Raw genomic sequence first — 24,142 nt, 5'->3', positions numbered from 1 at the left:
ATGTGCACACAAGGAGAAGACTCTTGAGAGTCCCTTGGACTGCGAGGAGATCCAACCAGTCAATCCTAAAGGAAATCAACCCTGAATATTCATTGGAAGGACTGATACTGAAGCTGAAGCTCCAATACTTTGGCCACCTGATGCAAAGAGCCGACTCATTGGAAAAGACCCTGATGCTGGGAAAGATTGAAGGCAGGAGGATAAGGGGGAAACTGAGGATGAGACGGTTGGATGGCATCACCGACTCAATGGACATGCATTTGAGCAAGCTCCAGGAGATGGTGAAGGACAAGGAAGCCTGGCGTGCTGCAGCCCGTGGGACCGCAAAGAGTCAGACATGATTAAACAACTGAGCACCAGTACACGGGTCATGCTTCCTGGAAGTCAGATCTGGAGCAGAGGTGACCCAGAAACTCCAAGGCCTTGGGGATTACGGGATGGGCATCACAGAGGTTGCCTAAAGGTATCGACTTCTAAGATGCAGTACAAGAGTGGGGTGTAGAACATTCACTCTACCCCTTGTGACACGATCCCCAACCTTTTTGGCACCAGGGACTGATTTCGTGGAAGACAATTTTTCTACAGACCAAGGGTCACGGGGAGGGATATTTCTGAATAATTCAAGTGCATTACATTTATTATGCCGATGCTGATCTAACAGGAGGCGGAGCTCAGGCAGTAATGAGAGCGATGCGGAGCAGTTATAAATACAGATGAAACTTTGCTCACTTACCTGCCACTCACCTCCTGCTGTGACCCAGTCCCTAATCACAGACCAGCACCCATCCATGGGCCAGGGGGTGGGGACCCCTGCCTTATGAGATGTGAGATGTGAGTGGCTTAATGTCTCTAAGCCTCCGTTTCCTCATCTTTCAAGTTGGGTGAGAAAGTCAGCCCCTTCTTCACAAGGTTGTGGGGAGATTTCCAAGTTAATACATTCAACGTGCATGGCCCAGTGCCCAGCACATGGTATCCAAACAATCAAATATCAGTCATTTATTGGCAGCTGTATTCATAGTATTTTCTGGAGATCTCAGTTTGAGAGGTACAATCTGAGTTGCTCAGCCCTGGCCATATGCAGGTGTCGACTTTTAAGATGCAGTACAAGGGCCAGGTACGGAGTGTGGGAGGGAAGCAAAGGAAACAGAGGTGGCAGTCCCCACGGCCACAAGTTTGCTCAGCAGGGGAGCCCAGCCTCTTCTTGGGCCTGAGGGCACTTCAGGCCTCCTGTCACAGGCCCCTCAGTCTCACAAGCTATCACCTGGCCAGAGCTCTCCAAGGGGACAGTGTGTGCAAGATAGGAATGTCATCAGCCTCAATGGCACACACCCCCTGCCTACGCCATCTCTGCCAACACCTTGGAGGGGTTACAGTCCCAGCTCGCCAGGCTCTTAAACCTCCTAACACTGCAAAGAAATCCCAAATTCAGCCCTACCAGCAGGGGGTGTGGGTGGCCACATGTCCTGGACTTAATTTCCCCTGACCCATGCTTGCCAAGGGCTTCCCTGGCAGCTCAGTGGTAAAGAATCCTCCTGCAATGCAGGAGACATGGGTTGAATCCCTGAGTCAGGAAGATCCCCTGGAGGAGGAAATGGCAACCCACTCCAATACTTTTCCCTGAGAAATCCCATGGACGGAGGAGCCTGGCAGGCTCTAGTCCATGGGGTCACAAAAGAGTCAGACATGACTTAGTGACTGAACAATGACAGTGCCTACCAAGGCCCTCCATATTTGTATAAGATGTATACAAATATAGGACTTCAATATATAGGACTGAACTCCTGCCTGTTTCCCGATCCCAACTCCCAGAACCAGAGCCCTCTCCTAATCTCCAGGCTGTTTAAAGGGACCTGCACACCTGTTCTCTCTTGGCAGGGATTCTCCTTGGTGGGGGGGCATAGGCAGGAGGGGAAGCAGCCTGCCCCATGTTCTTGTGAGAGCACAGCCTCCAGTATCCATTCTCCTGCTCCCCACAATGATAGAACCCCTGACTTTTAGCTGAGCCCACGGTTGCTGATTAAGACCTCATTTCCCTGACTCCTTTGCAGCTCTAATCAAGTTCTGGCAAAGAGAAAATGAGCCCATGTCATGGGCCAACTTCTGGGAACCCAGCTGACATGCAAGATTTGCCCGTTCTTTTTTGCCCTTCCTCTATCCTGTTGCCTGGAGTACAGATGTGACAGCTGGAGTTCTAACCGCCCTCTTAGACCAAGAGGGCAAAGGATGATGGAGAGGGCCCTCAAGTGCTGGGATCCTGAGGACTGTATGGAGCATATCCACTCTGGATTTCAAACCTTTATAAAAGCTATAAACACATTTCTCCACTGAAGCCAGTTATTTGGGGTCACCTGGTGGCTCGGTTAAGAATCTGCCTGCAATGCAGGAGACCCGAGTTTGATCCCTGGATCAGGAAAGTTCTCCTGGAGAAGAGAATGTCTACCCATTCCAGTAGTCTTGCCTGGAGAATCCCATGGACAGAGGAGCCTGGTGGGCTCAGTCCATGGGGTCACAAAGAGTTGGAAACAACTGAGCGACTAACACTTACTTACACTTTACTCCCAACTAAACGTAATCCTGACTATTCTGCCTCTTACATACGCTGCAGCCCACTCCCAGTCATCCTATCTGAGTGTCACTGGGCTCAGAATCTGATATCCGGCCCTGAACACCAATGGCTCCTCTTTGAAAGGAAGTGTCCAATCAGGCTGGACCTCCCCACACCTGTGAGAGGACAGAAACAGAACATCTGGCTTCCCTCCCTCCCAAGGACAAACCCTACACTGGGAGGCAATGCCCCCAGCACTGTCTTGCCTGACCCCAAATTCCACACACCCATTCTACCTCCGCCAAAGTCCCAGCAAGCTGTAGAAGTAATAGAAGTGGAAGGATTCTCAGGACCACACACCTACTGTGTGTAGGGAGAGTGGCAGGGGGCAAGATGAGGACCCTCCACCTGCCTCTCCCACTGCTCTGACTGCTTAAGGAACTCAGAGCTTCGCAACAGGATCCTGGCCCCCTGGGGCGCCACCACCCAGGGGTGCTCATGGACAGGCTCTCCCAGGGCTGCGGGAAGTGTCCCAGAGGGCGAGGCTTGCATGCCTGAGCTGGGCACACCTACCTTTCTCTGAAGCCGGGGCCAGGTCAATGAAGCTGCGGCATTTTTCACCTTTGGGGGGAGAAAGAAAAGAAAGGTTTTCAGAATATGAGAGGAAGTGAGAGCTTCGGGCTTTCACCTCTCCCCCTTCCAGGAGCCCCAGACTGAGCCGCCACCCAAGCATGTCTAACCTGAGCAGCCTCTTTCTCTAACCTTAATTCCCAGAAAGCTAACGCCATGATTAATGTGGATGGCAAAGATGCAAACTCAATGGACAACCCCCGCTGCGATGCCACCTCCCGTCACCTCCCAGCGCAATCCATCCAGAATTATCGCTCGCACCTCCTCAAAGCCCTGTGGCCCTTTCCTCGGCCTCCACCCCATCCAGGCTCAGCAGGACAAGGGCAGAAGCCATCACTGGGCTCCCTGGGCCTCTGCCTGATCCACTCTCCACACTGCAGCTGGAGGGTATTTTCACACCATACATTATGTCACAGGCACACACGCAAGAACACACACTCCTGCTCAAAATATCATCCCAAAATCAAGCCCAGATTCCTTTACATGGACTCAGGACTGGCCTCCATCGGCCTCTCCATCCACACTCCATCCCTGTCTCCTCCCCTCCCAGGGTTCCTTGGTGGCTCAGATGGTTAAGAATCTGCTTGCAATGTAGGAGACCTGGGTTCGATCCCTGGGTCAGGAAAGATGCCCTGGAGAAGAGAATGGCAACCTACTCCAGCATTCTTGCCTGGAGAATTCCATGGACAGAGGAGCCTGGCAGGCCACAGTCCATGGGTCACAAAGAGTCAGACAGAACTGAATGACTAACATTTTAATAATGCATGGATTTTGAATGCATCACCTTAAACTTTCTTTGTTATATTTTTCCTCTCAAAGAAAATTTTCCCTAGAGAGGGAAGATTTTTACCGTCAAATTCATATGAGCAGCAAGGGCCCCATTAAGACTTTGTGGACCCTAGGCTCTTTCGCCTTTGGGGTCTCTTCCTCAACAAAAAATTAAATTAGAAATTATATTTTAACAAGTGCATTGGTTAAAGATTAATACATTAACATTATTTCTGGTTTGCCAAAAAGTTTGTTCAGGTTTTTCCATAATACCTTACGGAAACACTGGAATCAACTTTTTACCCAACTCAGTGTATTGAAATTTTTCTCTTTTTCTTTGATTCTAAAAGAAATTAAAATATTTTTTATAGACTTTTGTTCTGACTTTGTACCTTGAAATCTTGCTGAATTCATTTATTCTAGTAGTTTTTAGTGGATTCTTATAATGTACTATATACAAGAATGTATATATACTATATACAATTCCATGGACAGAGGAGTTTGGCAGGCTACAGTCCATGAGGTCACAAAGAATCGGACATGGCGGAGCATACACACATTGATATTCCTTTCATAGATACTCTTTATCAACTGGCAGAGCTCTCTTCTATTCCTAGTTTGTTGAGTAGTTTTATTGTAAAAGTATGTTTGCTTTCTCTTTAATCCTTTACAGCCTGCAATGTAGTTCTGAGAATCCCTATTTTAGAGACAAGCAAACTGAGGCTCTGAACTTTCAGTGACTTGCTCAAGACCACATAGGCAGTAAGTGACACATTCAACCCAGGTCCATAGGCTCCAAACTCCATGCCCTGAAGTTTTTCCAGCTATCTATTCCCATTTGCAGAGCTTCAGGGTCCTGAAAGCAACTCTCTGAGAACATACCTCCACATACATGGGGAAAATCCTCTAGGGGCCTAAATAAAATGACTCTCACGCTTCCATTTCCAACCACGTGGACAAGACCAAACTGAAGATGTTTGAGCAGAGATGGTCAAAATTGCCCACACTGCCTGTGCAGGGCAAAGCTGAGGTTTAAGGACAAATAATAGTGATGACATAAGAAAGCCTGGATATATCAACGGTCAACAAGTCTAATGACAAAAACCCGAACTCGGAAGAGATTTTTTTGGGCTCTAAACCCTTAGTTCCATGATAAAAGTTAGCTAACCATTTGTGAGAAAGGTATAAAACTAACATATTGGCTAATTGCTTTTAGAAGTAGTTCTAAAAATGTTAATGCCTTTTACAATCATTATTAAGTCTATATGTGGAACAAGGGATTTTGTTTGGGTATAAAACTGAAGACAAGTGCGCTTATCTGTTTGCACGGAGGCTTGTCAATTAGATCATGGAGCTGTGGCCTGTGACCGCCACCTGAGGGCAGCATACCTTCCTTGAACCACAGAAGCAGAAAGCTGGTGATGATGGTGGTTTAGCTGCTCAGTTGTGTTTGACTCTTGCAACTCCACGGACTGCAGCCCAGCAGACTCCTCTGTCCATGGGATCTTGTTTCAGAGCACAGGTTCCAGGACACACAGGCTTCAGTTGTGGCTGAATCTCCCGAGGCATGTGGGGTCTTCCTAGACCAGGGATTGAACCAGGCAAGAAATACTGGAGTGGGTTGCCATCTTCCTCTCCAGGGGATCTTCCCAACCAAGGGGTGAAAACCAGGTCTCCTGCATTGCAGTGCAGTTTGGTTCAGTTGAGTCACTCAGGCATGTCCAACTCTTTGCAACTCCATGGACTGCAGCACACCAGGCCTCCCTGTCCATCACCAACTCCCAGAGCTTGCTCAAACTCATGTCCATAGAGTCGATGATACCATCCAACCATCTCATCCTCTGTCGTCCCCTTCACCTCCTGCTGTCAATCTTTCCCAGCATCAGGGTCTTTTCCAATGAGTCAGTTCTTCCCATCAGGTGGCCAAAGTATTATAGTTTCAGCTTCAGCATCAGTCCTTCCATGAATGAAAATTCAGGACTGATTTCCTTTAGGATTGGCTGATTTGATCTCCTTGCAGTCCAAGGGACTCTCAAGAGTCTTTTCCAATACCACAGTTCAAAAGCATCAATTCTTCAGCACTCAGCTTTCTTTATAGTCCAACTCTCACATACATACATGACTACTGGAAAAACCATAGCTTTGACTAGACGGACCTTTGTTGGCAAACTAATGTCTCTGCTTTTTAATAAGCTGTCTAGGTTGATCATAGCTTTTCTTCCAAGGAGCAAGTGTCTTTTAATTTCATGGCTGCAGTCACTATCTGCAGTGATTTTGGAGCCCAAGAAAATGAAGTCTGTCACTGTTTCCATTGTTTCCCCATCTATTTGCCATGAGATAAGGGGACTGGATGCCATGATCTTAGTTTTTTGAATGTTGAGTTTTAAGCCAGCTTTTTCAGTCTCCTCTTTCACTTTCATCAAGAGGCTCTTTAGTTCTTCTTCACTTTCTGCATTAAGGTGGCGTCATCTGCGTATCTGAGGTTATTGGTATTTCTCCCGGCAATCTTGATTCCAGCTTGTGCTTCATCCAGCCCAGCATTTCACATGCATTGTAGACAGAATCTTTATCAGTTGAGCCACCAGGGAAGCCAGGAAGGATCCTAAAGGTCACCCAGCGTAAGTGGTTCTCAGCCCTGGGAAGCCCACCCACAGACATTCTGATTTAGTTGGTCACCAGGAGGCCTAAACATCAGTGGGTTTTTAAAGCCCCCAGGTGATTCTAGTCAGACAACCAGGGTAAGATTCACACTCTAATCTGATCTGTAAAAACATCTATTTTTGAAGCTTCCCTGGTGGTCCAGTGGTTAAGAATCTGCCTGCTAATGCAGGGAACATTGGTTCAATCCCTAATCTAGGAAGACCCCACATGCCTCGGGGAAATTAAGCCACAAATGAAGCCTATGCATCCTGGAGCCTGTGCTCCAAAACAACAGAAGCCACAGCAATGAGAAGCCCGCGCACCACACGGAAGAAAAGCCCCCGCTCGCCACAGCGAGAGAAAGCCAGCACACGTTAACAAAGACCCAGCGCAGCCAAAAATAAACATATTTATTTTATATTTTTTTAAATACATATATCTTATTTTAAATATATATTTTTAAATAAAAATCTCAATTTTCAGCATTAGGAAAGCAATAGTAAGTCATTTTAGTGGTGGTCGGTGCTATCGCACTGGACACTCCTTCAAGCAGCAGTGTTTATGGGGCAGGAGAGCAGGGGGCCAAGGCCTGAGCCCTGGAATCAGTAGGGCTGGGCCCAAATCCTGACTCCATCACTTCCTGTCACATGAGTGCCCAGTCATTCTGGACCTTGAGTTCCTAGTCTGTAGAACAGGCACAGACCTGTAGGGGTGTTAGAAAGATTCAACATGGGCAAAGAACTTAGGACGCCTAGAACAGAGTGAGAGCTTAGGGACTTCCCTGGTGGCCCAGTGGCTAAGACTCCACGCTCCCAATGCAGGGGGCCCGGGTTCGATCCCTGGTCATGGAAATAGATCCCACATGCTGTAACCAAGAGTTTGCATGCTGCAACTAAAAAGATGCTACGTGCTGCAACTAAAGATTCCACGTGACGCAACTAAGACCTGGCACAGCCAAACAAACACATAAATGCAAATTTTTTTAAGAAAAAAAGAGTAGGAGCTTAGGAGATGGTGACTGTCATCATTGTCGCCTTCCACACAGGGGTCAGAGAAGACATGGGACTTCGTGAGAGGAAAGACAAGACTGACCTGTGGCCCACCACCACGGAGTTGGTGGCACGTGGCCATGGAGCCAGACCTGCCTGGGTTCCAGCCTGGCTCCATCCCTTACTAGACGTGCAACATCAACACAAACCTTTTGGTGCCTCAGTTTCCCTATCTAGAAAAATGACAATCACGGATGCTAGTGTTTCCATAGTGCTTATTACAGGGTGGATCCGTAGGGGTCAGTGCCAACAGCAGGTGGCAAGGCAAGGGCCACTCAGCAGCCAGGAGTCCAGCCAAGTGGTAGTTTCAGGGATAAAGGGGTTCCCCTATGGCCCCACGCCTTCCACTGTTCCCCTCAAACCCCTGGACACTGCCTGCTAGCTGCCTCATTTGTGCCCCCTTGAAGATGCCCTTTGGCCCGTCACTCCCTCCGCCTCTGAGCCCCTCTGACCGCCTTCTCCCAGAAGACCAGAGGTTCTCCCAAAAGTCCTGAAAACTTCACATCACCGCAGGGCTGGGAGGGAACCTCCATTATGTGAAGTCTGAATTTCCTACTATCCCAGAGAATGGATATTCAGTCCCATGAGGACCAGAGAAATAAACTCATGGGAAGCACTTCGCCTGTAAGAAGTGACTCAGACCCACCATAGCCTCAAAGGGAAACATCCTGCACGAGGATCTTCATCCTTGTCTCTCGCTCCAAGGTCCGTGGTCAACGGATAGGACTTGGCACCCAGCCCCAACGCAAGGGTAGCCAATTCATGAGCTCTCAATACCCAGGAATGACTGGGGAAGCCTGTGTGGACTGGGTAACCTAGAGGGTGTACGCTCTGTCTAAAGGAATATGAATTAACATCCTGGCCATCTGGACCGGTCAGGGTCCCGGCAGGAAACAGATGGCACTCTGGAAGGGGCTCGCCGCAGACTGCTGAGCGAAGGGTCTATTCACAGACGTGGGGACAGGGGTGAGGGGCCAGCAACAGCAGGGAGCCCTCAGCTCCAGCCTGAAGGGGCTGGGGAGGGAAAGGAGGCTGCGAGAGGTGAAGCCACAGAGAGGACATGCCTCTTGGAGTTCAGCCGTGCCGAAACAGGTATCAGAACCAGAAACTCTGGGGTAGGACCTGAGAAGCTGCATCTCTGACAAATTCCCAGGGCCTGCTGATGCTGCTGATCTGGGGACCACACAGTCCTTAGAGGAATGTGGTCACTGTCAAACTTCAACAGGGTGAGAACTAGACAAGGTAGGAGGACCACCCCAACTTTTTAAAAAATGGATTTATTTTCATTTTTTTGGCCGCACTGGCTCTTCACTGCTCCACTCAGGCTTTCTCTAGCTGTGGTGAGCAGGGGCTACTCTTCGATACGGTGCACGGGCTTCTCCTTGCGGTGGCTTCTCCTTGCGGTGGCCTCTCCGGCTGCGGAGGACGGGCTCTGGAGCGAGTGGGCTCTGGCAGTCGTGGCGCACGGGTTTTGTTGCCTTGCGGCACGTGGGATCTTCCCGGCCCAGCAATCAAACTCGTGTCCCCTGCACTGGCAGGCAGGTTCTGGACCACCAGGGAAGTCTCAACCCAAGCTTTCTCCCCCTTCTGCCCTCTGATTTCCTGCCGATGCCTCCCGCTGGCTGGAACCCAAGAGAAAGCAGAGGATGCAGGAGTCTGCACACTGCACCTGAGTAGGGCAGTCTCTCATGGCACAGGGGGCAGAGGACAGATGTGGAGGGGTGAACAGCCAACAACCCGTATGCCATCCCTACCCACGGTGGCCCTCACCCCTCCTTAGCCATCACCCTCATCCCCTCACCCTGCATGCTTCTCTCTTTCATAACCTTACCACAATCTCCATCTAAAATGATCTTGTGTATGCATGTGGTCATGTGTTTATCGTCTGGGTCCTCTACGGGATGCATGTGGACTTTTCCTCTACATGGGTTATATATACACATAGATATGCCTGGGCTGTGGGCTTGACCACATTCTGGACCATTCTGGAAACAATTCGACAGTGCAGATGAAACCACTCCCTCTCTCTCTCTCTCTCTCTCTCTCTCTCTCTCTCAATCCTAGGAATCCAATCACAACCAGCAGTGATACTTGAGGATGTTGGGATTAATTTTGAGCCCTAAAAATATTCTTCTCTTTGGTTCCCAATACCAGTGTTTGATATTCATGCAATTATACTCAGTGAACATTCATTGAGCACCTACTATGTGTCAGGCACCACTCAAGGTGCTGGGGACGCAGCAGTGAACCAGAAGGCAAGTGCCCGCCCTCATGGAGCCACTGATCTAATGTTAAAGTGTATGTATCAAGTGCTCAGAATCCTTGCACCAAAAGAGGACATTTCCCAGCTCATCTGAACAGTATTCAGACGCATATACTCAAACAAAACTAAGTCAGAAGGATACATGCACTCCTATGTTCATAGCAGCAATATTCACAATAGCCAAGGCATGGAAGCAACCTAGATGTCAGTCAACTGATGAATGGATAAAGATGTGTTGCATATATACAATGGATACCATTCAGCCATAAAAAAGAAGGCAATAATGCCATTTGCAGCACCATGGATGCAACCAGAGACTATCATACTATGTGAAGTAAGTAAAAAAGAAAGATGAGTACCATAGATCACTTATACATGGAGTCTAAAATATGACACAAATTAATCTATCTGTGAAACAGAAATAGACTCATGGACATAAAGAACAAACTGGCAGGTCTCAGGGGCAGGGGGGTGGGGGAGGGATGGAGCGGGAGGTTGGGGTTAGCAGATGTAAGCTCTTATATGTAGAATGGATAAACAGCAAGGTTCCACTGTACACCACAGACAACCATATTCAACATCCTGTGATAAACCATAATGGAAAAGAATATAAAAAGAATCTACATGTGTGTGTGTGTGTATAACTAAATCACCTTGCAGTACAGCAGAAATTAATACAACATTGTAAATCAACTATATGAAAATTAAAATTAGTAAATAAACACTGCCCAGATAGCATCTCTGAGACAAGTGGAAGCTCCGTGACCACGTGTCTCATTTGCTGCTGTGTCCTCACAGGCTGTACAGTAACAGGTGCTCCGGACATGACATGGTGATGGAATGAGTAAATGAAGAGCATTTCACAAATGGCCTTTGCCAAGGATGACACCATATGGGGGCGGCTCTACAGAACCCTACAGATGTGGCCATCACACCTGCAGGTCAAGGTGAGACCAGAAACTGAGCTCTAGAGCATCTCGGGGCCCGCCTGAGAGGAGAGAGGCAATCAGAGAGGCATTCCAGCCTCACAGCCGCCAAGACGCAGAGGGCTTGGAGCCCGGAGATCAGCCGGAGGTGATATTTTTCATGGCCACCTCTCACCTCCTTTTCTGCTGCTTGTTGCCTGGTGGTTCAGATATACAACCTCCCTTTTCCCACCTCTCAATCTCAACATCTTCTCTCCCTCCATTTCCCCATATTTGACCCATCCCTAGCCTTCAAGTTCGCCAGCTCCCCCACCACAAATCCAGTATTATCCACCAACCACCTGCCCCACCCTGAAGGGATGTCTCCCTGAATTTCCAGTGTTTCACCTCCCAGGACACTGTCCCCTTCTACTTCCGGCACAGCTTGGCCCCTGTGGCACTGTAAATAGCAGATCTATCCACCACTAGGTAGAAGCTAGAGGATCCAGTGACCCAAGAAGAGTCCAGAGCAAGCAGCATGCTAAGAACCTGGTACACATCACCACTGTATGAAGTCAGTATTCATCCCCACTTTACAGATGAGGAAACTGAGGCTCACACAAGCAAAGTGACCTACCCAAGGTTACACAGCCAGGGAGCAGGAGAACTGCAAGTTGGACCCAGGTCTGCATCTTTCCAAAGTGCTTTCCATCATGAAGGAGACTGACTTGTACAGAGGAGGGGGGACCAAGGGCATTCCACAGCCAGACTAGCTTGTTTGGACTCCAGCGATTCAACACTGTCTCTGAAATACACTTTTTAACCATTATAATATGGGGAGTTCCTATCCTTTGCAAAAGCAGAGAGGCTAGAATGAGAGTCCCATGTCCCCATCCCAGCTTTAAAATTGTTGCTCCATGGTCAGTCATTTTTTTCTCTCTGCACCCACCACCCCCACCTCTAGTGGAGCTGCTGTTGTTGTTCAATCAGTAAGTCGTGTCCAACTCTGGGCAACCCCATGAACTGCAGCACGCCAGGCCTCCCTGTCCTTCACTATGTTCTGGAGTTTGCTCAAACTCAAGTCCATTGAGTTGATGATGCCATTCAACCATCACATCCTCTGTCATCCCCTTCTCCTCCTGCTCTCAATCTTTCCCACCACCAGGGTCTTTTCAGAGTTGGCTCTTCACATCAGGTGGCCGAAGTATTGGAGTTTCAGCTTCAGTATCAGTCCTTCCAATGAATATTGAGGGTTGATTTCCTTTAGGATTGACTGACTTGATCTCCTTGCTGTCCAAGGGACTCTCAAGAGTCTTCTCCAGCACCACAATTCAAAAGCATCAATTCTTTGGCACTGAGCCTTCTTTATGGTCCAACTCTCACAGCTGTACTTGACTACTAGTGGGGTTATCTTGAAACAAATCTTAAAGGTTTGTATCTAAATGTCTCTTTGAAAGGTTTGCTTCCTTGCTCAGAAAAGACAAATGGAAAGTCATTTCTTCTTAAACCCTGTGGCATCACCCTACTGGGGCTATTGACTTTTAGCATTACAGGAATAAAATACGCAACCCAAGAGGTCCTGACCTGCTCTGGCTGTTGACTCCTTCTGACCCACTGTCTGGGACCTGGCTGAGCTAAGGGTGAGGGCGGCTCAGAAATTGCCCTCAACACAACATCTTCAGTGTGTCAGCTGGTGCTCTGATCCTGCCACCAAGGGGAGCGCCTGGCACAGGTTCTCAGCAGAAACAGTAGAAATGAGGCTTCCAAGAATTCACCCCAGAGACCATCGGTGGGTCAGAGCCACCTCCTCTCTGACTCACCACGCACGCATGATTCCAGGAATCTTACCCCAAGGTCCCTCCTCCAGGTCTGATCTTCTTGAGAAAGAAGCTCATGGTGAAGGCGGCCAGGGGAGGTGGGTGCCCTGGGCACCCGTGGGGGCCAGGCAGGCTGTGCTCCCCAGTGAAAAACCTGCACTCTGACTTCACAGGAGTTCAAAACCCAGCTCTGCCACCTGCCAGCTGTGGGAACTCTGGGGGAACAATGGTTTTCATTTATTTGGTTGGGTTTTTTGACCAGGAAAAGGGTGATGGTTTCAGCCTCATGGTGTTGCTAAAGGGCTAAACGAGGTAACAGGTATAAAACAAGATGTCTTCAGTTAGGATTTAAATCAGGCAACACCTGCGAGGGATCAGCCTGAGGCATCGACACCCACATCCCCCTGTCATTCATCACAGCTCCCAGGGCGCCCTCCTAGAAAGGTGAACGGAGGTGTCGGGGTTCCAAAGCCATAAGACGTGAGTTCAAATCCCTCCTCTGCCTCTTCCTGGCCCCGTGACCTCAGGAAGTGGCTTCACCGGTCTGAGCCTTTGCCTCAGCTGCCAGATGAAAGTCCTTTGGGATCTGCCCTCTAGGCTTGCCAAAAAGGATGAAAACAGAAGGGAGTGTGAGATGCCTGCCCCGTGCTTGGCTCCATAAATAAGCACTATTTTTGATTCGGTCCCTGGATCCCAAGTTAGAGTCACACCGTGCTCCTCCGAAGGAAAGAGCCTGGACGTCTTCCCAAGCCAGAAGCAGGAGGCTGTAATGGTGCCGTCTCAGCCTGAGCAGGTGGGGGGAGCCTGGCTGGGCCACGAGCACAATCCAGGGAGGTGGTAAGAGGCAGATGCCCAAGGCTGGCAGAAGGCATGAGGAGCCTTGAGGGTCAGCCAAGTCACCCTTGGCATGAACACACAGGCACCAGATCTGCTTGGCAGCAGGAAGATGAGCAGCAAGAGGAAGGGGCGCTGGGGGCGGTCCCAGAGTCCTTGGCTGGGTCCCCAGATCCTGGTCTGAGGATCGTGACTTAATTCCATGTTCCATCTGATGGTGAAGGCGAGGTTTCAGGGACTTGCAGGGTAGGTAGAGGGCATCTGGAGGGAGCCCCATGGGTGAGGGGCCAGGTTCAATCTGCTTTACAAACTACCACCCCCATTGTACAGATGAAGAAACTGAGGCACAGACAGACAGAGTAACTTGTCTAAGGTTACACAGCGGAAGGTGGAGCCAGGATTCAAATGGAGATAGCCCATCACAGATCCTTTGAATTTAGCCACTTCTCTGGGCTGCCCCTAGGAGAATAAGCTGGTTCTAGAAAAATCTATTCTTTCTGAGGGAAGTCTCAGATCCCCTCCGAAAGGACTCCAGGAAAAAATCAGCATCCATCAAGATGCGGCTGCATTTCAAGAAGTCAGGCCAGATGCCCAAACATGGCTGGTTCTGAGTTTACCTCTGGTTCTGAGACCCAGATTCCATGGAGCCCAACCTCTGGGCGGGCACTTGGCTAGTTGTCTGTATAGCAGGAGTCTTTGACTCGCTGGGAGAGCAGAGGAAAACAGTCCTGGACCCCCAACAAATGTGGCCGAAGAGAAACTCTTTTAACTGTTTGGCAAGGGCGAAAATTCACACACCTTCGCTGGGCTGGATTCAAGGCATTCAGCACCAGGAGCAGAAAGTAAAGAAACATGCCAGCAGACCCGAAGTGAAGCTTCTCCTCTCGCTCTCCACGCTGGCAGCAGAGCCTTGGCAAGCCCTTCCTTGGAATTCTCTGGAGGCCTCTGCCAGTTCAACTGACAGGGCAGCAGATGGCATACACTTATCTGCTGATGATATTTTGATTTATTTATCTCTTACAGATGGTACCAGGCCTTGATTTCTGGCAGGAGTTCAAAACATGGGTCAACTTTCTGGGGATAATCGTTGCTCCAAGTGGATGAAATACTGGAAACTAAAATCCTGCCTGGCATCACAACTGCATCACCCTGACCCCCAGACACACCTTGCTCGGGCACCTGGGGCCATTAAAAATGGAAGGGAAGAATTTGTTCTGAAGAACTGTACAGCCAGAAGAACCTAATTGCTTATTTCAGATGAACACCATAGTGGTTAAATGCAAGAGCTATGAACTCAAGGACTTCCCTGGTGGCTCAGATGGTAAAGAAACTGCCTGCAGTGGGATCGGGAAGATCCCCTAGAGAAGGGAATAGCTACTCACTCCAGTATTCTTGCCTGGAGAATTCCACGGACAGGAGCCTGATGGGCTACAGTCCATGGAGTCGCAAAAAGTCGGACACAATTGGGCGACAAACACTTGAACTCATAGAGCCTCTGCCACTTACAAACTCTGGGACCCAGCCCAGACTCTCCGGGTCTTAGTTTCCTCATCTGTAAAATGGGTGTAATTGTCATCTCTGCCACATAAGCTGTGACAGAATCTGCTAGCTATGCATCCAAAAAATGGGCCACGCCTTTTACAGCGTGGAGTTATTGCTACAGAGTGGCTGCCCCCCCAGGCACGGTATTTCCCAGCACCCCCACATCCTGCTGGGGTCATGTGACTGGTTCTTGCCTATAAAATGTGAGTGTAAGTGATGCATGGCACTTCCTGAGGCGGGCTTTTAGGAAATGGGCGTGCCTTTTCTTTCCTCTTCAGCCCAGATGCAAAGGGCTCCGAGGCCCTAGGAAATGGTGGAGGCACAATATGGAAGTTGCCAGATCCCCAAATCCCTGTGAGGAGGAGAGCTGACTCCCACCAGCATCAGCTGTGTTCCAGGAGCTACTGTGTCAGTCCCCCTGCCATCTCAGGGGTCTATTCGTTACAGCAGCTGTTACTGCCTTATACATAGCTCAGGAGCCAATGAAAACATACATGCGAGACAGCTGGTGCATGACAAGAACTCAGCAAGTGTTCACAATTATTATTACTGTCCTCTTTCAAGGGAGCTTGATAAATAAAGGATATTGTGGTGTTTTTATGTCATCCCATATGCTGGGTTTGGTTAAAGCAAAGCTGCTTTTCTCAATACCTCAGTCTTATCTGTGCCCTTTTGTTTTATAGTATCGAATATCTTTCATTCTCTGTTCTACCTCACGCCTCAAAACGTTCTGAGAGAGAAATTAAGGAGAGAGTATGTATAGTTTTCCTTGGTACCCTGCGGCTGACACAGAGACTTATGGTCAACAATCATTTGTATTAATAGCCCCACTTCTCTCCTCTGCTCCCTCAGCCCAGAAGTCTCCACCTTGGCTGGGGATGGGAGGAGGGACTTGGGGACCATGGAGCCCACCTCTCTCAGTTTCAAGACATGGATGTGAAAGCCCAGGGAGGGCTTGTGATTTGCTTATCACCTTGTCATCAGGCGGATATTGGGCTGAAGCTGGAACTTGAGTCCTATGTCTTCTAACCCAGAAGGAGGTATGAGGCGCCAGGGGCCTCACTTTTTGTGGCTACAGAAAGTAGCAGCAGCCAACCCTTACAATCAACACATGTGAGGTGAACCTGCTCAGTTGTGTCCGACTCTTTGCAACCCCGTGGACTGTAGCCTGCCAGGTTCCATCCATAGGATTTTCCAGGCAAGAATACTGGAGTGGGTTGCTATTTCATTCTCCAGGGGATCTTCCCAACCCAGGGATCAAACCCAGGTCTCCCACACTGCTGGCAGACTCTACTGTCTGAGCGTTAGGTGCCAGGCACTGTTCTAAATCTCCATAAGCACTACCTTGTCTAATTCTCATAACAACCATAAGAAGGAGACACTATTACTGTTCCCATTTACCAGATGAAGAAACTGAGGCCCAGTGGGGTTAAGTATCTTACCCAAACCCACAAAGATAGTAAGTGGTTGGATCCAGGATCCCACCCAGGGAATCTAATTCCAGAGGCCTCACTTTTTTCTTTTTAATTTGGCCACACCACACTGCCTGGGGGATCTTAGTTCCCTGACCAGGGATAGAACCTGCACCCTGAGCAGTAGAAGTACTGAGCCCTAACCGCTGGACTGCCAGAGAAGTCCCTGAGGCCTCTGTTTTAATCATGTTTGGAGGGATGGAACTTGTAGGAAGCAGTTGATTTTTTTTTTTTTTCCTTCTGCTTGACTTCAGGACCAGAACTAAACGCAGTGAGCCCAAGGAGCAGCTCTACCCAACATAACCAAAGAAGAGTCCAGCCACAGAAAAAGTCCCTCCCCGGTGGCATTAAACTTCCCAGTAGTGAGAGATTGCCCTGGGGGTCCAGTGGTTAGGACCCCACACTTCCACTGTAGGGGGCCACGGTTCGATTCCTGGTCGGGGAACTAAGATCCACCAAAACAAAAACGAACAAGCCAAAAAGCCCTCAGACTTCCCAGAGCTGAGAGGATGTAAGAAAAGGTTGGAGTCCCACATGGAGATGTTGCCAGGAGATTCAAGCAGCTAGTGGGGTATCAGACTGGGCGGTGCTGCCTCATGTCCCACACATGGTTCATGATAGGAGATGTGACACTAAAGAACACTGTCCCATCACGAGAAGTGATTTTCCCTTCCAATCCTTCAAGATTACTTCCAGAAAGAAAAAAAGAAAAATTTCAGTTTTGTGCTAGCCTGTCCTTAACATGGCTCTAACACTTGTAATCTTCTGTTTTAAAAAGAGAGAAACAGCAAAAATACCCAGTTAGAATCTGACTGCATTGTTTTCTTGTATGCATACACATACACACACACGCGTATATATTTCTTCTATTTTTGGCAAGCCATGCTGACTTTCTATTTCCAATTGGAATTGAAAGCTCTCCTTTTAAATTCATTTATGTAAGGAAAATGTGAGCCAATATGAAGCATAAAAAAAAAATCATAGTAGAACAGGAGTATGTGACTAAGAACAAATTCAAAAAGGTGTTAAAAGAAGAACTGAAGTCTGCCAAACCCTGGGATAAAAGCATTCTGTGCTTCTAGGTCCACTCCAAGCTCAGAGCTTGCCGGGCTGCCATCCTGCACAAGGCTGGGAGGACCAGCCACATGATAGTTTATACAAATGAGATTCCCTGGAGTCCTGCAGTGCACAGCCTGTATGGCTGTACACAGCAGCCATGGATATTTTTAGAGTAACAAATACCCCCAAACATAGGACAAAAGAGAATTAATCTGCTGTTCAGCTAGACTGAAATTGGCAAAGTTCCTCACTCCAAATTATGGCACTCTTTGATCTTCCCACCATGTACCCGCCCCCCCACCGTGCTCACAGGCCACCAGGCTGCCCAAGCATTGCTGGCACCCAATCCATCCCAGGGATGACTGGAAGAACCGGAACCCAGGGCATGGGGTGCTCCTGGGGAGAGGCGGCAGGAAGATAAATGGCAAGTGGGCTGCGTGTTCAACCACAAAGGCAGCGGAAAGACATCCTCAGACGAGAAGGCACTTGGAGAACAGAGTGTCCGTGAATCATTCTGGGAAAAGCTAGTTGACGCTGAAATTCAGCTCACCTGGGGATGAACCAAAGTCAACTCAAGAATGGAGAAGTCACAGTAAAATCAGCAAGGCGAAGAAGGCGCTGTGGAAAATTCTTCAAGAGACGGGAATACCAGAAAATTCTTCAAGAGATGGGAATACCAGATGGGAGTACAGATTTCCTGAGAAATCTGTATGCAGGTCAAGAAGCAACAGTTAGGACCGGACATGGAACAACAGACTGGTTCCAAATTGGGAAAAGAGTACATCAAGGCTGTATATTGTCACCCTGCTTATTTAACTTATATGCAGAGTACATCATGCAAAATACTGGGTTGGATGAAGCACAAGCTGGAATCAAGATTGCCGGGAGAAATATCAATAACCTCAGATATGCAGATGACACCACCCTTATGGCAGAAAGCAAAGAGGAACTAAAGAGCCTCTTGATGAAAGTGAAAGAGGAGAGCGAAGAAGTTAGCTTAAAACTCAACATTCAAAAAACTAAGATAATGGCATCCAGTCCCATCACTTCATGGCAAATAGATGGGGAAACAATGGAAACAATGAGAGACTTTATTTTGAGGGGGCTCCAAAATCACTGCAGATGGTGACTGCAGCCATGAAATCAAGACGCTTGCTCCTTGGAAGAAAAGCTATGGCCAACCTAGACAGCATATTAAAAAGCAGAAACATTACTTTGCCAACCAGGGTCCGTCTAGTCAAAGCTATGATATTTCCATTAATCATGTATGGATGTGAGAGTTGGACCACAAAGAAAGCTGAGCACTGAAGAATTGATGCTTTTGAACTGTGGTGTTGGAGAAGACTCTTGGGAGTCCCTTGGACTGAAGGAGATCAAACCAGTCAATCCTAAAAGAAATAAACCCTGAATATTCATTGGAAGGACTGATGCTGAAGCTGAAACTCCAATACTTTGGCCACCTGATGGGAAGAACTGACTCACTCATAAAACCCATACAAAAATCAGGAGGTCAGGGACTTCCATGGTGGTCCAGTGATTAAGAATCTGCCTGCTGATGCAACGGATACAGGTTCAATCCCTGGTCTGCGAAGATCCCACAGGTCTCAGAGCAACTAAGTCCATGCAGCCACAACTACTGAGCCAGCGCTCTAAAGCCCATGCTCTGCAACAAGAGAAGGCACCACAATGAGAAGCCTGAGCACCACAACGAGAGAAAAGCCCTCCCACAGCAACGAAGGCCCAGGACAGCCAAAAATAAAGATAAATAAATAACTTTTTTAAAAAAAATCAGAAGGTCAGAACAGTAGGAATGTTGTTCCTCTCATGTTTCTCAGGAGGAGTCTAATACTGGAAACACTTTGTTTAAAGGCTACAAGCACACGTTTTTTTCCTTCCTTCCAATGGCACCCCACTTTAGTACTCTTGCCTGGAAAATCCCATGGACAGAGGAGCCCAGTAGGCTGCAGTCCATGGGGTTGCTCAGGGTCGGACACGACTGAGCGACTTCACTTTCACTTTTTACCTTCATGCACTGGAGAAGGAAATGGCAACCCACTCCAGTATTCTTGACTGGAGAATCCCAGGGATGGGGGAGCCTGGTGGGCTGCCATCTATGGGGTCGCACAGAGTCGGACACGACTGAAGCGACTTAGCAGCAGCAGCAGCACCACCACCTTCCCATTACAAGGGCAACTATCTACCTAGAGTCAAATTCCTGGGCAGAAGAGAAGGGAGATTAGAATTCAGTCCTCAGGTGTGAACACATGTCCCCAGCAACCCCAAAATGGCTCTCTGACCCAGGGTCACTGAGAAAGAGCCTCTCGTGTTGTAGGAATTTCCCAAGTTGATTAAAAAAAAAAAAGAAAGAAAGAAAATCAACTTATACTTACCTGTGCCAGGTCAGTCCTAAACATCTCTATCTTCTCTCATACACACATTCATTTCTCTTGAGGTCCAGCCTCTCCCACAGTCTCCCTGCCTCCACACTGTCAGTCACAGGGATGTTTATGGAGCCCCAATCTGAAATTCTGTTCAGGAATCCTCACTTAATTTCAGTTCTCATCAGAATCATCATGTCCTCAGACATTTATTAAACATGTAGACTCCCAAAGATGTATATTCTCTGTGACCCAACAATTTCATTTCTTGGGATTCTTCCTACAGACATACCCACACGTGTGCAAAATAACACAAGGTCAAGATAATTCATTGCAGCATTATTTTAATAACAAAAGACTAGATGTAATCTAAATTCCCATAAAGTAAATCAGAAATACACATTCGATTTATGGAAAACTCACATGTGGTGCTAGTGGTAAAGAACCAGCCTGCCAATACAGGAGACATATGAGACACGGGTTCTATCTCTGGATCGGGAAGATCCCCTGGAGGAGGGCACGGCAACTCACTCCAGTATTCTTGCCTGAGAACCCCATGGACAGAGGAGCCTGGTGGGTTCCAGTCCATAGCGTTGCAAAGAGTCGGACACAACTGAAGCACCTTAGCATGAAAGCACATCCATTAAAGCAGCTCTTTCTCTCTCAGAATATTAACATAGAATATTAATATTCATTGATATCAGTACAATACACAGGTTATCAATATTCCATGAAAAAGTGGTTTCCCCACTGAAGTTTGAGACTCATTCCCCTTACAGAATAAATCTAAACATTTCATCTGCCTTTTTTTTTTTCTTTTAGCCATGCCACGTGGCATGTGGGATCTTAGTTCCTCGACCAGGGATTGAACTTTTGCCCCATGCATTGGAAGCGCAGTCTTAACCACTGGGCCACCAAGGAAGTCCCTTCTGCCCCTTATTTTCTCCAGTGTGGTCTCAGTCTTCTCCTTCAGACACTGTGTTAGTTTCCTATGCTGCTATAACAAGCTACCACAAACTTAAAGTCTTAAACGGTACAAAATTTCATCTTGTAATTCTATAGGTCAGAATTCCAACAAGAGTCCCACTGAGCTAAAATCACGGCACTGGCAGGGCTGTGTGTCTTCGAGGAGACTCTGTGGACGATTCCCCAGCCTTGCCTTTTCTAGCTTCTCATGGCTGCCCACAATCCTCGACTCATGGTCCCTTCGTCCATCTGCAAAGTCAGCCATGTTGAATCGCTCTCCTTCCATAGACACAGCTCCCTCTCTGATGACAACTGGAAAGGGTCTCCTCTTTCAAGGACTCATGTGATTAGATTAGGCCCATCTGGAACATTCAGGATAATCTCCCCAGTCAAAATCCTTAACTGAATCACATCTGAAAAAAAATCTCTTTCACCATTTGAGGCAGCATATTCATGGTTATGGAGATTCTTACGGGGACCTCTTGGAGAGACAGCCTTGTCTGCCCACCGTGGATACCCCGGACTCAAGCCAAGGCACTCGTCACATCTCATCAAACTCCAGACCATGTGATGATATATCCATCCCTCTGCCTGAAAGGCTCTTTCTCACCTGTCAGACTCCTACTCAAACCTTCAGGACTGAACTCCATAGCCACCTCCTCAGTGAAGCCCTCCCTGATTCCCTCAAGAAGAATTAGGGACACAGCTAGCACTCTGGAAAGACCCCTCCATATGACATTTGTCACTTGGCATTTGAATGATTTGCCTATATGTGCCAGCAAGCAACTTAAGAGTGAAAAGTTATTCACCACACATCCCCACCATTCAGCATGATGTCTGGCACGCGGTAGGTTTAGCAAACACTGAAGGAATGAATGACTTAATCCTTTCTATTTTACTGTGGCATGCAAAATATACATATCCCTGCTGCTGTTTAGTTGCTAAGTCATGTCCAACTCTTTGCGACCCCATGGACTGTAGCCCACCAGGCTCCTCTATCCATGGGATTTCCCAGGCAAGAATACTGGAGGGGGTTGCCATTTCCTTCTCCAAGGGATCTTCCCAACTTAGGAATCAAACCCACATCTCCTGCTTGGCAGGCAGATTCTTTGCCACTGAGCCACCTGGGAAGTCCCAAAATACATATGTATAAAATACATATATTATGTATATATATATATGTTTAATACATATATGTATGTGTATATATGTATATACATACGATATATTTACTTATTAATATTTATATAATTTGCAATCCAAAATATGTTTTTATGTGTCTGTTGTTATTACAATGGATGCTGTTATTATTGTCAGTCCACGTGCCTAGCATATGACAGGAGCTCAATAAATATTTGCCAAGTAAATCAATTAATAAGCATACCTAATGTTTATTGAACTTTTTCTATATTCCAGGCACTTGGCTAAGCTTTTTATAAGCTCTGCCTCCCTCATTAATTTTTCCACAACAACTCCCAAGGGAGCACTACTGTATCTGGGTAATGAATACTAGCTGCTGTTACAAATATCTCAGAATCTGAAAGGCTTATCTCTCGGCTGTCTTTCTTGCATGCCTCCCATCCACGAGGTGACTCAAGGACCCAGGCTGCTTCCATAGCACAGCTGCACCATGGGAAGAAAGAGAAGGGATGGAGAGAACACACGGGACACTTCCCCACCTTGGCCCAGAAGGGACCTGCATCACTTCCATTCATATCCCACAGTCACATGGTCAATCCCACTGCAAAGGATGCTGGGAAATTCAGAGGAGCTCACGGATACTGGTTAGCATAGAGGTCACCGCCATAGTCATTATCTGCCCCATCTTACAGTTGAAGAAACAGAGGATCAGAGGAATGGAGACATGGCCCAAGACCTTGCAGCTAGCGTGGGTGGGAGATCAATTCAAGCCCAGGTCTATCTGCCTGCACGACCACCCTCTTAGCCACTGCCTGCTCACAGTCCACCACAGAGGACAAAGGCCTGAGACCCTGCTGAGTGGCAGGAAGGATCCCACCCTGGAATGGGGTACTTTCTCTGGACAATCCCCACAGTGGATAAATCCACACAAGAGAACACCGGGAGATGGCCAGGTCCAGACCCACAATATTCCCTTACCCTTCTAGTGTCAGTTTATTCATAAGCATCTGAATACTGACGCGAGGAAGACGTTATGCACTTGATTTTTCCCTCCAGACTGTTGCAAGAGGGGAAACAAAATCCATTTTTTTAAGCGAGCATCAGATGATGCTTGAACAAAACCAATAACTCTTTCAGGACGAGCAGCTCTCTAAGCTTCCCACATACGTTCTCCAAGTGTCATTTCTGGTATTTCTTTGGCAGTTGTTTATTGTCTGCAAAGAAACATCACTCCTTCCTGCATGCCTCTCCTCTCCTCCTCCCGGTAACCTTCTCCCATGGCATTAGCCCTCTGCCCTTGCAGTTTAAAACTGCAACCAAAAAAATTTCCCCTAACTCCCCTGAGTTGCTTTGCCAGCATCAATCCCAGATCCTGCATCCTCTTTCCAGACCCTATCATTCTTGTCTGCCTGTTCCTTGTCTTTTAGCGTCAGCAACTCAGCTGACACAACTGCAATTACAAGTCAATTCGCAATTATTCAGCACTGATTATTCAGGGAGTAGATTCCTCAGGCTTCTTGCTTCCCTCCTCTCTGTGGACCTGGCACTGCTCGTTAGCACCTCCATCAGCAGGGAAGAAAGGAAAAGAGAGTCTGCCAAACTCCCATCCATCAAGACCAGTTCCTGGGGCTTCTCTGGTGGTCCAGTGGTTAAGAACCCGCCTTCTTATGCAAGGGACACAGGTTCCATCCCTGATCCAGGAAGATTCCACCTGCCTTGAGGCAACTAAGCCTGTGCGCCACAGCTACTGAAGCCCACGTGCTGCAACCACTGAAGCCCATGCACCCGGAGCCATGCCCCACAACAAGAGAAGCCACCGCAATGAGAAGCCTGCACATTGCAACAAACAGCAGCCCCCGCTCACCGCAACTAGAGAAAGCCCTCAAGCAGCAACGAAGACCCAGTGCAGCCAAAAATTAATTAGTTAATTTTTTTAAAAAGTCCAGTTCCTGATCAGCCATTTCTGTTTGGCAAAGAGGCAACTCAGACACTGGCCTCATCTGCTCATGCTGCCTCTTCCCCAAGTCACACAGATAATTCGATGCTTACAACTATTTTTCCTGAAAGGAGAAGGGAGCTATGGCCGGTACCAGGCTGGATCTCCCATGCTCAGGGCTGCTCCCACCAGCCTGTG

The 24,142-nt window shown here is 48.0% G+C and overlaps 1 protein-coding gene across 2 annotated transcripts in view; it reads right to left on the bottom strand.

Moving 5' to 3' along the window:
- GSG1L (GSG1 like) overlaps positions 1-24,142 on the bottom strand; it is a 255,354-nt gene that overhangs the window by 164,857 nt on the left and 66,355 nt on the right. For both annotated transcript variants that reach the window (XM_070362262.1, XM_070362263.1), the window contains exon 2: positions 3,119-3,166. In XM_070362262.1, coding sequence (XP_070218363.1) covers positions 3,119-3,166 — 48 coding nt within the window. The remainder of the gene's footprint in view (positions 1-3,118; positions 3,167-24,142) is intronic.

Source organism: Bos mutus, chromosome 25 (genome assembly GCF_027580195.1).
Source record: "Bos mutus isolate GX-2022 chromosome 25, NWIPB_WYAK_1.1, whole genome shotgun sequence".
Taxonomy (NCBI): Eukaryota; Metazoa; Chordata; class Mammalia; order Artiodactyla; family Bovidae; genus Bos; species Bos mutus.
This window is presented reverse-complemented; position numbering and strand designations above follow the sequence as displayed.